The sequence below is a fragment of the Embiotoca jacksoni genome, unplaced genomic scaffold (genome assembly GCF_022577435.1).
Source record: "Embiotoca jacksoni isolate LCO1_2020_lvr unplaced genomic scaffold, fEmbJac1.0.p SCAF_12, whole genome shotgun sequence".
Taxonomy (NCBI): domain Eukaryota; kingdom Metazoa; phylum Chordata; class Actinopteri; family Embiotocidae; genus Embiotoca; species Embiotoca jacksoni.
The window spans coordinates 4,914,432-4,931,000 of NW_027185252.1; the positions used below are offsets into that span (position 1 = coordinate 4,914,432).

A 16,569-nucleotide genomic window follows, 5' to 3' on the forward strand; every position below is an offset into this window, starting at 1 on the left:
AGTAATTATATGAGTATGAACCCAACAGCGGTGGAGGCCTCTGGACTCCTGGTACCCCTTAAATACTAACATACACCACTGAAAAATGAGAAGGGCAACACACACATACCTGAATGAGGAGCATGCCCACCCACCAGATCCATTATAAGATCTCTCCTCTTCTCTGCTCCTCTTAACACTGTTCTCCTCTCGAATATTGAAGATTTGTTGTCACTCAGCTTTAAGAGAAGAACTATATTTGATTTGTAAACTGATCATGTGCCCCCTCTTGGAGCTGTGTGCTCATATGTTTGGGATCTGAATTGTTTTGACTACCAATGGAAAAAAGCTTGCACGTCTGCCTCAGTGTGTATAAAAAGAAGAACGCTGAACAACTTATTCAAAACATCCAGTCGCATAAGTCTTTCTGTGAATGTCTGTAGAGAGTTAAAATATGAGAAATGAGACTTGATATAAGTTTGTTTGTTGGAGAAAGATATTCCGTCTGGACTGCCTTCTCGTGGTACTTGAGATGATCAAGGCGTGGTGTACAAAATGTACCCTGCTATTTTAAAGATTATTTGTCAACCTCCCATCCCAGCCTGGATTCCATGCAGGTGGGCTTTGTGTTATGCGTCTTAGACCACTAAGCCATCAAGACACAAGTATTTATTTCCCTGTATAGAGAGTTATGGTTGGAAAGTTAAGAAGCTCAGGGACACACAAGACGGAGGAGCCGAGTGTTACACAGACATCCACTTTGGTCCAAAGGTGTTGTTTCCTCACCACTAAGCCACTTCTGGCACATACTCCGCTACTATTTTGTAGTGATCAGGCTTTGCTGATGTTGATGGATTGATTCCGCCTGTCTCCCTCTGTTGGACGGTAGACGGTGACTTCGACGGCAGGGGCCTCTCTGCTCACAGCTGTTTCGTACATAGTTTGTACACAAGCTGTTTCATGTTACATCGACAGTGTCCCTGCTACTGCCAAACGAGCATTTCTGAACAACATTGTGTATGAATCAACTTTGTGTGTGTGTGTGTGTGTGTGTGTGTCTGTGTGTGTCCACCTGTTGTGTCCATCACGGGGTGGACAGCTGCGGAGTCTGTTTGGCGTCAGGCTGCCACTGAGCGACATCCATCACGGATGCTACCCAGCTGGTCCACACATGAACACATGCATGGAGGCAAACGCATTCACATCTTTCACCAGCTGTGCCGAGTGCCTACTGTAAATAATATATACAGCATACACACTCACAGACACACACATTTACCATTTTTCCATTACCCGTGTTTCCTACTTTGGCTCTTGTGCCAGTTTGTTCCTATGTGTGTTCAGAGTGCAGAGAAGCACTAATTAGTTTGGATTTTATATCTCAGTGAATTCGAAATGGTGCGACCTGACTGGCTGTCTAGACATTATGTGGTGGGACATCGTGCTAGAATAAAGTGATACAAGTGTGGTTGACAGACAGGCAGTCCGACCTGAGCACACTGGAGGCAGTTTCATGAGACAAGGTGTCGGGGTGTTTACAGCCCACTGTGGATTTACCTGATTTACTGGGGGGTAAAATTAAATATGTGCATTTGTGCACATGTGTGTTTTGCAGAACAGAAAACTCCACCTTGGCAGCTCACGACTTCCTGTGTATTACTCTCACACCTCTACTGCCCTCACTCCTTTTCCCCAGCGCCCACTCACTTCACCTGCTTTAGCTTGTACTAATTCTTTCCCTCCCTTTTTCCTGCATCTTTGCATTTTTTATTTTTTATTTTCTCTTTTTTTAAAAAAAATTTTTTTTTACAATTCTACTTTTCTTTTATTCATCATTATTCACAATCTGTCATCACCTTTTCTCCCTCCATCCGTCCCTTCCTCGTTCTTACTCTCTTACTTTGTCGTTCTTGTGGTTTTAACAGTTCCGTTTTCACACTCTGCTCCATATTTTATATATTTTTGTTGTCCAGATTTCTGTCCCTCGTGGGTGGGAGTGAGGACCAAATTGGGAGTGAAGGCCTGCGACACTGCGTGGAGAGCAAGGTTAGGACCTGCAATGAGGAGGCACTGGCCCAAAAACTGAACACCACACCTGAGACCCTCAAACTCATCATAGACGGCCTCACGCAGCCCCCCGGGTTTGACATGAGACAAAGTAAGACTCCCGCCACTCACACTCACACACACATGTATTGATATCAACTTGTTTTTTTTAAGACAATACGTCATACAAAGCCTCAGCAACAAGGTGAGAGTGTGTAGTCGCTCACGAATCTCAATAGCCACATCCACCGCCCCTCAGTACCCACACCCACCGCCCCTGCTCTACCTCCCCTCAGTACCCACACCCACCGCCCCTGCTCTACCTCCCCTCAGTACCCACCCCCACCGCCCCTGCTCTACCTCCCCTCAGTACCCACACACATAACATGACTTTTGGCCACATTATACAAGGCCATACATCTACAATTCATACATTTAGTATCACTGAACACAAAACTATCAGTATTTTGAGTCATATCAAATTTCATAGACTACATTTGTGTGCAGCCTATCAGTCCGGGTAACTTCTCTTAGTCTCTCATCTTTCCTTCATAATGGCCTTTATAGGTCCCCACTGACTGATAGAAAATCAAACTTGGATTTGTCCAGCTCCTTGACTGGTTTGCTAGTTACAACACACACTTACTATTTCTTGCCTTTACTATAATAGGCAAGGATTGGCAGTGTAACTTGATAGGATCTGACAGTGCTGCGGCTTCCTCCCTGTAGCCCCAACAATACAAGCAGTATGTTTCTGACAGGGTGTGATGGGTCCAGCAGACTGTGTTGTTGGACAGAGGAGCTTTACAGACACACACACACACACACACACACACACACACACACACACACACACACACACACACACACACATACATACACAAATGCACAAATAACTGTTTTTCTCCTTAATTTCAAGCTCTTGAGTTCAGGCACATACAAACATAGCAATAAAACCACACAAAAACTTTTAGATTTTGTTTTGTTTTGCTCAAAATTGTTTTCTCGAGCAAGAAATTATACCGCATCTCTGTCTCTTTTGTCTTTTTCTCTTTTTCATCTATAATTTGTGTTCGTGAAATACAAGAGCAGTGAGCTCAAAGTCATGCATTGTAATTTCATGTAATTTATGTTTGATTTAGCAAGCTTAATCAGTGCTAAAGAGGAAATATAAGTAAAATGTCTTATCTGAAATGGTCATTAAAAGCTTGGATTTAGAATATTACTAGCTAACTAAAAAGGAAAGAAAAGTAAGAAACAAGTTTTAACACAGACATTGGCATTATTATATGTGCTATGCCAAACTCACGGATTCTGAAAACATAATATTTATTACGACCATAAAATACCCATTTAGCCTTGAGTTAGCAAAACAAAGATTGAAGTACAAAAAAAACCCACTTTGAAAAACATGAACTTGGCTTTAGAAAGTACTTTTACAATCGGGTTAGTTAAATACAGAATCATTCCCAAGGTTTATTATCAGATTCATCTTTCTCAGTCAGTTTCACAAAGTGATGAAAAAAGTCAAGTCAGTGGTGGCTAACTTCTTAAAATTAAAGAACGCAGCTTCAGGGTTCATTCTGCGGTTGGCCCTATTCGGTTGCAGTACACTTCCCTTGGCCTCCTAGCCAGTGCTCAGCTGAGTAAACAGATGGGCTGAGGCTACCGCATGAAATCAGTGCTGTGGGGAGGATAATTGGACCCGACTATTTCCTGGAGCGCAAGCCTTCCTTGTTTGTGTTAATGTTACAGAAAGGAAAAATAACTCCTCAACAGGCAAAGTGGAAAGTGGGGTTGAATCGAATGTCTGCGAAATGTGGAAGTATGTAGAAACAAGAATTGAGTTACTGCTGGAAATGTAATATCTGTTTGTCATTTCTGCCCCGCCCCCAAATTTTTCCTGCATTCCTTCGCTTCCCTTCCCATCTCTCCCGGCTTCCACACATTTTTACTAGCTGACATCCCTTCGCTGATTTTGTCGTAGACTTCCATCTCCCTCCACCTCGTCTTTTTGACATTCTCTCCCTTGACATCTGTGTTTGCCATCCCCAGATTTTGGGCAGGCGGACTTTAAGCGGGGCATTGTGTCGATGAGTGATCTGCGGGTGGGTGCGGTGCTGACGGGCCGCGTGGACAACACAACTCTGTTCGGGGCGTTTGTAGATATCGGTGTTGGCCGCGCAGGCCTCATCCACAAGAGCAACATCACCCTGGACAAGCTGCCTGTCAGCCAGCGCAGTCGCAGCCTGGCTCTGGGACCTGGAGAACGGGTGGAGGTCCGGGTCCTCAACATCGACCCTCAGAGGGGACGGATCGGGCTGGACTTGATCAGGGTCCTGCAATAGATTCGCCTAATTAATATTCAACCATCGGATTGGAGTTGTCACAGGAAATTACACACAAAACTACCGAGACAAATTATTTTCTGACGGTTAAAGTGACTGCGAATGAGAACTGATATTTCATTTTACAAGCTGAACTGACATCGAGTTGAGCAGGAAACCTGCTTAAGTGTGTTAATGGGAATGGCCCTTTTTTTTTTTTTTTTTGCAATTGTAATAACACACATTCAGTTACACATGGAGCAAGCAAAAATGGTTAAATTTAAAGCCTTGACTACATGTAGAGCAATCCAGCTCCAAGAACAGCGGTTACAAGTCCAGAAATATCAAAATGATGAATAGATGAAAAATCAAACCTACTTCCGAACCGAGAGTTCATTTCCACACAAGTGATTTTTCTCAGGTCGTACTTATTCTCAACCTGTGTATCTTTTGAAGTGCTAATTTGTTTGGAATTGAACACTAAACCTAATTTCCTAATTTCAGAAAAATATGTTTTGTTTGTCTGTTGACCTTTTGGTGAGCTCTCTGATACATCTACTGATCATCAGCGTTGACTCTCATGACACGGCTTAGTGAGAACATCATTTTTTTGCACTTTCACTTTAATGTAGATAGTTTCATATTTGAGCTGCTATTGTTAATTTGTATTTGTATTTCTATTTGAATATAATTCACAATGGTTATCATTCACATACTTCAATAAAACAAATGCAATTCTTCATAATTTTTTTTGTACCACCCTGGACACCTCTCTATAGTCTGTGTTATTTGTTGTTTACTGTATTTGTAACATTTCAGCAAACCAAGGGAATCACTCAACATGTTATCGTACAACTGTTACAGAGACTGGTTTCATTGGCAGGTGAGGCTTAACAATAAAATGCTCCGACCTTACTCTTTGGATGTACATTTTGTCAAAATGAAGATTTCCAGAAATTTCACTGTGGGAGACTGCTTCCCATTGGCGTGGGAGGGGCATGAGTGAGACCGGAAAAGAGAGGAGGGTGGCATGAGGAAGGTGGAAGAAATATAGGAGCGGATGTGTGGTGTGATGGAAAGAGGAAAGAAGACGGCAGCTTAAAGGATAAGTTTTCCCTCCAGACCACAGGAAAATGTGAAAAGACAATGAGAGGGGTGAGGGTGTGGGCGGAGTCAGGCAGACTAGGAGGAGGTGGGCGTGTTTCTATCTCCCCGACCTCAGTAAAGCCTGAAGGCTTTTCAGGCATGGTCCCAGACACAATTATCCCATGAAACACAGACAAACACACACTAATCAGCTGCTTCAAAATTAATCCCAGACTCCCCATCCACATTATCTAATTTGTTTGTTTTTATGAAACTTGAATAAATAAAAAAAAAGATATACATGAAATATGGTTCTGAGAAAGCCCGAGGTCCCCTGTGCTAAACCTTATACTGAATGCAGATTACCTAATCACTGTTAGTGCTGCTTTACTATCTATCTCCCCTCAGGGGAACAAATGGAATATATTCTAGACACACAAACACAGAGATGTTCGATCAAAATTAATCAGTAGTGGCAGTTTGCTTAGTGATGATCTGAGAAAATTGCACACGCATTCAGACTAGATTCATGTGCTGTAGGTCATTGTCCTTCTTTATCCACTCTTTTTTGTTGTTGTTGAAAGGATTCTATTTTCTAATCAAGATACCTTTATTTCATTTGATGTTAACTCTCCTTGTCTCATTGTGTTGTCTTTTGTTTGTTTTGATCTCATATCCTGTAGCTTGGCACGGTCTCTCTTTTTTTTTTTTTTTTTTAATGTTTCCAGTGTTTTTGTCTCGGGGACCACATGTATTCGTAGAAATAAACACAGCTTCCCTCAGCACCATTCTTGCTTTTCCCGCCTTTAATTTTCCTCCCTCTACTAAACGTGAGCACACCGATGGGACAGGCAATCTGGCAGCCAGCTACTGCTGCCCCCTTGGAGTTTTTGTCAAACACTGACCAGTAATGAGCCCGTGATGAGAAGCAGGGTAACTGCGGGAGTAGTTGTGTAGTTCTCTGTTGTCCTCTGCTGCACCGGTTCTCGGCTGTTGTGTTATGGAGTGAGCTCAGGTGTGCCTTGAGGTTTTGGTGAAATGTGAAGAAAATTGATGGCAAGCAAGCGATTAAATGGATGTCACACTTGCTCGTGTGAAACATGTTGGCTACTTTTTTAGGCTCTTAAAAGTCAAATTAACAAAGAAAAACCTCCCAGGTGGTCGTGAAGGGCTCCCTTTAGTCATCTTTTGTTCAAGATCCAGCCGTGGCGACACAGGTGGATACAAAATCATCTGAACTTTTCTCACACCGGTGCAGAGAGAATAGTTCACGCAGCCAGTCAAAGCATCCTGCTAAGCAAACACTGACTGGAGAATATAGCTTTCTCTGTTGATCTCAGATTTCTCAGACCACCTGTCAAAAAAGCATTAGAAGTCTGAAACATTGCGATCAACCCATAAAGGCTGCAGTACTATCTGGTGTGAAAACATGTTTAGTGTAATGGGAAAAGCCATAGGGGAAATAAAATTAACAAGATTTACTCCCTCGGCAACATGAATAAGCTCAGCAAATTTCAGCACAAGTTATCTCTCAGTTTATGAGATCCTTCATGGGAATCATGAGTATCCACAGAAAATGACATCAGTAAAATAACATAGGTGTGCAGGATCAGCGTGTTGCCAGGGACGGATGCCTGGATGTGCAAATGGGCAACATTATAATCTTTATTCTTCCAAGGCAAGTGTCACATGTGCATCAAGCTGTTAAGATGGCAGTGTTACCAAAACAACCTTGTATATTTGGATCAAATATAATAGGCATGTCTTGGCAGTCTCTATTCCTCAGGTCTCTGTGTTGGGAACACTTTTTCCATCTACTTTCCTTTGTTTTGTCCCATGCGTCAGTCAGTCAGTGCTGGTTTCTACTTCCAAGAGAAAATTCCTGCATGCTAGCAGTGTCACAACTTCACTACTCTTTTTGACTTGATGTAAGTTTTCCATCTACGTACATTCGGTGGTTCTTACGTGTTGAGTCAAGATCTGCTGATGGGCATGGCAGCTCGATGTGCTGAAACCTACTGTTTAGCAACCTCTTTGTAGCTGACAAGCTGACTTTAACTATCTATACGTGGTAACTGTATATTTTTAACACATGTCCCAAGTTTGGCAATCCAGATCACTTGTATCATACATCGTTATCATTTAAGAGTCTCACTTTTACCTACAACAGTCAATGATTTTAAAGTTTGCGTGAGGGCTGTATGGCTGAAGAAATACAAATATTTTAAAATGACATTTATTTTCCAACTAGGAGTTTTTATTTTAAACATTTGCTTATTTAAAGCGCCTTAAAAAAAAAAAAAAAAAAAAAAAAAAAAAAATTCTATATGTGGGGTAATGAGTGTGTGCATTATTTTGGAAGTAATTTATAGACAGTATGTGGGTACTTTTAATTGCTTTACGACTAATTAATTAGTCTATTAAAAAATACATTTTGATAATTAGATATTTAAAGATGCAAAAGTTTTTTTTAATTAAAACATTGAAAAAAATAATTACAATTATCCACAGAATGTGAAGAAATAACACTTTGCACGTCAAAGAAATTAAAAAAACAAAAACAACAACGACTGGGAAAGGATGGAAAAAAAGGGGCCAAATTGTGAAAACTCTGAGAGCGGGACTGAGGGCAGAATCACTATCGCTTCTCAATCTACAAAGTGGTCTTACATGACAGAAATCTTGCCGGCGCAATCTTACGTATTTCGGGTTTAAGTCCATTTCTAAGCTGAATGTGCCAAACATCACCTGACTCAAAGTTGTCATTTAAAGTATGTGGATTTTCTGCTTTTCTGTGTTTAAATGTTTTCCTTCCGAATGTCTTGGAATTGTTATTGGACTCTTGTTTCCATCGTCACATTTGAAGACGTCACTTTGGGTTTCTGGAGTATCGTGACAGGCGTCTTTACCTGTTCTCTGATATTTTATCGATTTTTCTTTTTTTTACTTGTATCTGTATTTTAAAGAAAGGCAGTTCAGACAGAAATGTATACCCATTATAACGCGCACACCACCACTACATGTGTGAGCACATTAGAGGTAAAAACCAGAGAACAAGTGAGACCAGTTTTGATGCTAAAAACCAAGAATTACATTTTCTTGTCACATTTGTTAAAACTAAACGCAGACCTCTGTCAACTTTTAAAATAACAAAACTCTCCCATATTCTTATTTTCCAGTGTTAGGTGACATGCTGAAAAATTCCTAATAGCCAGAGGGCAGAGAAAGACTTTGACTTTTGCCATCACGAGGAAAAAACAAAGAGTAAAGTATAGACAGGAGTTCAGAGGAGAGATGGATGAATGGAGGTCGGAGAGAGAGGGATGGAATGAGACAGGAAATGAAAGGCTTTCTCCGGTTTCACTCCCTGTGACCTCATCAGTGTGATCATGGGTTTTATGAGCTTTCCCTCTCGACGCCCACACACCACCTTACACGTGCCAGAACACACACAGTCACACACACACACACACACACACACACACACACGCGCGCGCGCGCACACACACTTCAGGCCCTATATTTTATTCAATGTCTCAGACAAAGACACGGTACATGTGTTTTTGTCTCTGGCTGTTCCTTTTCTCACACTCCCTCTGTCAGCCTTTCACATACTCCATCACAAGCGAGGATGTTCAAAGAAATCGAGACTCACTGAGAGCTGCTGATGCACAAATACTGAGAGAGAAGAAAACGTGTCTTTATTATTGATTGCGATAGCCTTTACAGGAAAAGTATGAGGCTTTTTTTTTTTTTTTTTTAATGAAGTTAAACTTACAGCATAAGCTCTCTAAGCATTGCTAAGCACATGAACGCACACTGAAACACCTCAGGTGTTCCTAAAGGGAAACTGATGTGGCTTTTTGCATTAGATCTTACCAACCGAGCTTATAAAGGCTTCCCCAGTGAGCTGAAAGACAAATGGCAGTGAATGAGCGAGCATCTGATTAGTAGCTAGCAGTTAGCGACATTTCCTTGGGGAAAAACGAAACCTCTTTCCTTCACAGCGGTGCACGTGTGTTTTCTTCTCTCCTCTTACCTTTCTTTCCTCTGGGTCGTCTCTTGTGCTGACATTCATTTCCCAACTCTTTGCCAGCCATTTTTTAAACTACAGCTATGTCACTTACAATTCCCAGTCCTCAGCAGCTTCGCCACTTATCTCCACAAAGTGGGTAATGCGTTAAGACTGTATGTTTGCTTTAATCAGTATTAACTCTTCTTGGAGTAGAAAAGCAGGGGAAGCCAGCTAAAGGATGGAGAGATCAGTAAGTTCAGTAAGCAGTGATTCCAACCTGTGTAAATATTTTTCTTGGTGCCAGGTGTTAACAGACCATCTTCCGTAGTCTCGCATACAGAATATCCAAAGTTATACTTTTAAGTTCTTTTGTTGTTGTTGTTTTTGTATCACCAGAGCCCTTACTGACTCCTTTACATAGAGCAGACCCAGAGGAGAGAAAATTGGTGTAACTTTTCAGTTGCCAGATATAGAAGTGACAACATGTTGACAGTTTGCAGAGGGAAGTTTAATTAAGCATTGTATTAAGCCTTTGGCATGCAGGAGTAAAACTGAGAACCGAACAATATTCCAAGGGGGAGCAATACCAAACCAACGTATTTGTTTTACCATGAATACCATTGTAAATTTATGTTGTGTAAAAATTACAGGAATGACTGATTGCACTTAAAATTGTATATGATGTTGGATAGTACATCCATAGTACATGGAACATTCTGTTCCAAGAAGAACATGATGTCACACTTAACATCCTCAGCAGGTCAGCCATCCATCAAATCAAGTTAATATGCTTATTTTGACTGATGCAAAAAGTACACCACCTTTGCTGAACTCCCACTACACACAAACGTACTTAATTCTGAATATTAAGTTAAACACAGATACATCTCTATATACATGGCTTCCTCCAGAGCAGCACAGCAAGATCCGTTCAGGGACAACAAGGCCTCTTCCTGTTCCCGGGTCACGACCGCGGTTGGTGCTTCCAGTGATTGACAGGCGAATGTTTGGGTTAAGCTGCCACCTCTGGGGATTTACCAAGAGGCAAAACCTTTATACAAGTCCAGTATAAATCACTGGCAAGATCTCTCGCACACAGAGACTTACAGTGTCAAAGCATGTACATTCACACAATCACATACAGCCATAGTGTCCAGATAGACCTCCCTCCATCTCCATCCTGCCCGCTGACACACATGCACATACACAGACACAGACACAGAGAGTGCATGCGTATATCTCGATGACATATCTCATGTTCATCCCACAGGGATCACAGTCTGAGACCATAGCAACCTTGTGTTAGGGGGAGGAAGGAAGTGGGAGCTTAGGGGGAATTCATTTACACCTAAGGTATGTGATATTACAGAAAACTTATGTTTTCTGTTTTTGTAGGTTATGATTTTCCCTTCTTTACACAAAGCTGGATGATTTACAAAAGAAAAAGTATTTTCATTGTCGTCATGTACTGAATCTTATTATAAGGCCATGAAAATTGTTAATATCTGGCCTCTGAAATGTTGATGCTGCATGAATTCTCTTCTCCGCCAAGACAGTTTTATCAAAACAAGCTTAAAGAACTATACCTAACTCAGCTCCATCGGAAATATTCAAATTTGAATGTTTGTCAAAACGCATGGGAATCTAACGGAGATTGATGTCTAACTTCTTGACATTGAATAAATCTGTGTAAGGTATGGAAAACAACTAAGATAGTTCTGATAAACAGCTACGTTCTCTGGAAGAAGTTTCAATTGAATTGTCTAAGTCATTGTGTGAGTTTACCTCAGAAGTTTATTAATACTTAAATCAAACCTTCCTACTGTGTTCCTACAAAACAGCAATGCGCTGGTCGTACATTTCGGTGATATTGGTGTTGCAAGTTGTGTCATAATCATTAGCACTTCAGACCACTCAAGCTGCTACAGCACAGCTGCTACTGTATGAAGGGCCAAGTAACATCTCTAGCCTGTGTAGACCCCTCAGGGCAAACAGGGGGTTAGCTAGATTTGGCAGTTGTTTGTTTAGCTGTGTGTTTCAGCAAGCCATTAATACTGAGACCTAATAATGCTGTCAGTAGCATTAACACACATGGGAGCAATTTCCTTGACACAGATTACACATGGATTTAGGCTACCAAAGTAGTGCTTCCTGCGCATGGATTTAACCTGGAGTTAAAATATTAAGGGTGTGCCGCACCTTTTAGGGACCACGGATAATAAACCTATAAGTGATTTTGTAAATTCCCAGAAGCTCTATTTTAAATGCACCTGTCTGGACAACACATTTAGTGAAAGCTCAGAAAAGTGATGGATGGCAAATCAAGGAGAAAAGCATATTGTCCTTACATTTGAGGAAAACAACTACCACTTGTTTTTGAAAAGCTTATATTTGACTTTCCAAGCTGCTCTAACAACATATCACAAAAGATTCTAAAATGTGTTAATACATCGCTAGAAATTAGAATAGAAAATATGAACAGCTACGATACAAAAATTGTATTAGATTAACAGTAAATAATCCAAATTTACTCCATTTACACTGCAAATTCAGTCCAGCTTGTACTCACCAAACTTGTAATATATAAACCCAAAATGCCTCCTGGGGGATTAAGATCATAATACTGTCCATATGGTCTGGCACTCAAAAGCATCTATAGAAAGGTATAGAAATAAGGAATAACTGGAGTTTCTTAAAGAAGGCTCAAAAGCCTGCTCAGTACAGCACGATCAACTCACTGGTGATAGAAGTTTCAGGTAATCTTTGAAATAATTGTCTTCTGTCTTGTCTTTTTAAATAAAATCATTGAATATTTTGGGACACTGGTTGATTTGTGATAAGTCACGCTGCTGCTGCTGCCTGAGTAACACTGGGACAGATTCTTTGTAGAATAATTTTCCGAATTCATCATTGATTTCCCTGTTTTTACCTGCCCAGGCACCATGCAATGAGCCCTCTTCATGTAATTTAGTTTGACACCTGCAAAATCCTCCTCTATTGTTCCCCCTCTTTATAACAGCATGGTGGTCTGAATGATTGTTGTGTCTGCAGCAGCTGGACTTTATGGAGCATTTTTATAAACCCCCACAGTACTAGCATGACAGGAGGAATACATTTTAACTTCAAAAAGTACATCTTTCAAAGATGTGCTCTAACAGATTTTCTGCTGTTATGAAATTAGGTGCATTTGTTTTGATCCACCATAAAGTCGTCGTCCAGTGTAGTAGGTTGAAACTGAACCAAAGAGTAGAATAGTTATTGTATTAATTACTATTTAACAATGTTTCATATATGGCAATTTAATACAAAAGGTTTGAAATTATTTTCTAAGATTTAAGATCTTTTTTTAAGGAACATCTTTTACTTGGTAGCCCAGACGCAGGTATTTTACAAAGGGTACAATGAGTCGCCCTCCTACCAGACACAAATATTCCACTAGAGTTTGTTTATCTGTTTACCCCCAGGGCTATTTCCAGTTGTTTTTGTTTATTTTTTTCCCCATGTTGGCGCCCATGTAATGATGGCGAAATATTGAACAATTTATTTTCCCTCAGAGAAAAAATAGCATTATACCCAAAAGAAGGAGCTACGCAGATGGATTGTCTTTTAAAGCCCCCCCACCCCGCCCCTCCCCAAGTAAATAATGAAATGTATACTATGCAGTTCAGCAAAGAAGATTGAGATGAGACTATTTTCAGAAGCCTGGCTCAGATTGCTTTTGGCACTTGCCCGCCATCTTATCGAGCAAATCTTCTACCTCCTACAGTGTTTCCAAACCAGACGTGTCTTAGAATATGATGTAGTTGTACACAAGGCAAACGTTGTCAATTCAGTTGCTGTGTGCGATGTTCTCACAGCGTATAGTGTTTAGAATTTCTTTCCAGGAAGAAAATCACTTAATGTCTGCAACAGGCAAAGCTAAACAATTTTTTTGCTCACTTTTACTTATAATAAAAGTTATGGGAGTAGATTTGCTGGTGCCAGTGTCTTAAGCGTCCGGACCTGTACTTATTAACCCCATAAGTCCTTTTGTCCTAGTTGTCGTGTTGGCATTTTCTCTGAGGTTGACCAGTTCAGGATAATTTGTCTGTCACGCATGCATAGAGAACACACTCAGCAGTTTTGTTGCTCTGTGCAGCAATGGATATGATGGAGGTAAGAAACAAATACATGCTGCCTTTTAATAGCTAAAATATCAAGCAATCCTAAATTTGATCCAAATTCTGTCTACGACCGTCTCTTGTCTCTCCTGCCACCTTTCACAGGCAGGCTGAGGGAGCAGCACAGAAAACACGGTATATTTATATCCATTCGTTTGATCTTTTCTGAATACTGGTCTGTTCACAGTATCAAATTCGTATTGGAAATAATTAAATTTTTTTTTCTTTGACCTGATTGTTTTTATTGGTCTTCTTCTGTGTATTTTAGATTTTCAGATTATAACTCAATAATGTGAAATATGAGGGCTCATGAGTGGTTTTAACTGAGAGGGAGAATTTAATGGACTAGATGGTCAGTAATGTTTTTTTGATGATCGTTCAAAAACAAGGAACTTTTCGGGAAAAAATACTGTGAAAACTAATAATGATATTATAGTTCATAAACGTCTTGGTGTTGGCAATATATATCTTGGACTATGCTGTGAAAATGTATACAACACATGGTTTCCAACATGACAACAGTAATTAATAGTTTCGCCTGCAATCGTGATAAAAAAAAAAAGATAAATGGGGCACATTTTTGTAGTCTGAACAAATTTCTTGTTCGTTTAAACTTCATTTTCAACAACACCAGTTCGATTGATGTTTTCCATGGTCAGCCAGTAACAACATGAATCTCATCTCGGTAAAGAAGACTTGCAGGCTGTTTTTTTTCAGTTTGGCTCCAATATAAATCTTGCCATTGAAAAGTATGTCAATTAATTTTTAGTCTTGTGTTAATTTATTGTAGTTCTTAGGCAGATTAAAAAAAAAATGGCTTTGGAATCAGGAAAGGAAAAGATCCCCTCCCCGCCCCCCAGCCTCCCCAACTCACTCACATGTGGATTCATTCCAGTGAAACCTGAGAAGGTAATTAAGCATAATGAAGATCTATGCAGAACCAAATAGTCTGTGAGGGCTGGACAGGCAGAGCCCGGACCACTCCGAGAGAGAGAGGGAGAGAGGTGTAGGTTCAGGAATTGTCTTGTTAGAGTGTGTGTGTGTGTGTGTGTGTGTGTGTGTGTGTGTGTGTGTGTGTGTGTGTGTGTGTGTGTGTGTGTGTGTGTGTCTCTCCACCTCACCTGCCTGTGGAAAAACCCAATGGTTTGGTGTGGTTTCCTGGGAATACACTTCCTCTCTGTTCCATCTGTTTCACCACACATCACCCAATCAATCGCTAACCTGATACTCACGCCGTTCATCCAGCCAGCCAATTGTAAGCGCCATCGGTGGTCATGTGATACTCCAGAGACAGTTGGCAGCCCATTTGTAATGTACAGTTAACTGTATAATGGTATTTCTGCTCCACTGGAAACCACTGGAGTTTCTGTGTGTGTGTGTGTGTGTGTGTGTGTGTGTGTGTGTGTGTGTGTGTGTGTGTGTGTGTGTGTGTGTGTGTGTGTGTGTCTGCGTGTGCGTGTGTGTGTGTGCTTGTCTGCAAGGATCACTCCTCTCTTGCATTCTTCAGGATTGCTCTGATATTCTTTGACGGTTCGCTGCAGGAGTGTTGTGCATATATGTGTGTGTATGTGTTTGCACACAAGCTATATCACATTGCATTTCTGTCTGCATACAGAAAATGTATCGTAAGTCAGAGTTACCTACTTACAGGGCAGCTTTAGTTGCAGCCCGTCGATATAACACGCAGTAAATAGGTAATGTGAGAAAGTATTTGCATACACGAGGACGAATCTAAGTTTGCATACAGTTAAAGTCATCGGTCAATGGCACTAACGTCCATTTCTCATGGATTGCTCGAAGATGGCCTGAATAAGTAGCTGTCCTTTGGTACAGATGCTTGAAGGGCATAAATCCCTGATATATGAGATGTGTAAATTAACACTTGGACTACCATTAATGGGACTTTTGGCTGTTGCAAAAACTGAAAACTCCAACGAACTCCAACTACGAGTGTGCTCGGTTTCTTGCTTTCTTAACTTCTCTTTTTCTCCCCCCCTTTACTCTCCTTCCCATTTGCACATGTGCACGTTCATGGTTCGATATTTATTTGCAGAAATAGAGACTGAATCTCCCATTTGAGTCTTTTTAATCAAGACTTGGGCAGTGATGCACTGCTATAACTGATTGTTGTTTCACCCATCATTTCCAAAGCAAACAGACTGATTACAGTTACAGTTGAGGAGCGTGATCTGTTGTTAATGGGTTTCCAACAGTCTCGGTGACAGATCTCAGGCTGCCACTGTGGATGGTTGTGATGTTGTTTAAAGAGCAGGGTTACATAGCAAGATAAATGTTGTGGGGAAGAGGTGGCTGGATACAGAGGCACGAATACAGGCAAGAGAGGGCGAGAAAGTGGGGAAATGGGACTTAACTTGTATTGAAAAGAACCAACCAGTAGCTGATGTACAATTTTAAAAATCTCAAAGTTTAGGGCACTTTTATACTGGGGAGAGTACAAGCATGAAAATGTATTATTTATTGTTTCTATATTATACTTATTATTCTCTGCTGACACAACCCATTTAACTTCAAACAAACAACCCTGAGCGTTAACATCACTTTGGTCTGCAAAAGTGCTTTACAGTCAATTTGAATTCAGTGAAACAAAACAACACTGCAACTCACGATGTTTCCACATTTATGTCGGGGTTTTTTCTTCAGTAAATATTACAGTCGTCCCTCAAGAGACTTTCAGCTCTGTTCTGTATGTACTGTCTCAATCGCAACAATTCTACTGTCTTTAGTTATGTCCAAAGTCATTCCCCTTTTACATTTTAATCCACTATATTTACTGTCTGCCAGTTTTTGTGAGCCCAACATTAACTAAAATGTATGCTCTATATATTGTGTTCTCAAAATTCCTGCACTGGAATAAAGGAGTGTCCATAGCATTCCAGACTTCCTGTGAAAAATTGCACAATACAACGTGATGCATTTTAGGACCACTGACTGTCTG

General features: G+C 40.6%; 1 protein-coding gene across 1 annotated transcript in view; it reads left to right on the forward strand.

Annotated features, from left to right (window-relative positions):
• Positions 1–6,176, forward strand: part of srbd1 (S1 RNA binding domain 1) — a 52,589-nt gene extending 46,413 nt beyond the window's left edge. The window contains exons 20-21 of the mRNA XM_069144361.1: positions 1,953–2,137; positions 4,081–6,176. Coding sequence (XP_069000462.1) covers positions 1,953–2,137; positions 4,081–4,373 — 478 coding nt within the window. The 3' untranslated portion in view covers positions 4,374–6,176. The remainder of the gene's footprint in view (positions 1–1,952; positions 2,138–4,080) is intronic.
• Positions 6,177–16,569: the final 10,393 nt, after the last annotated feature.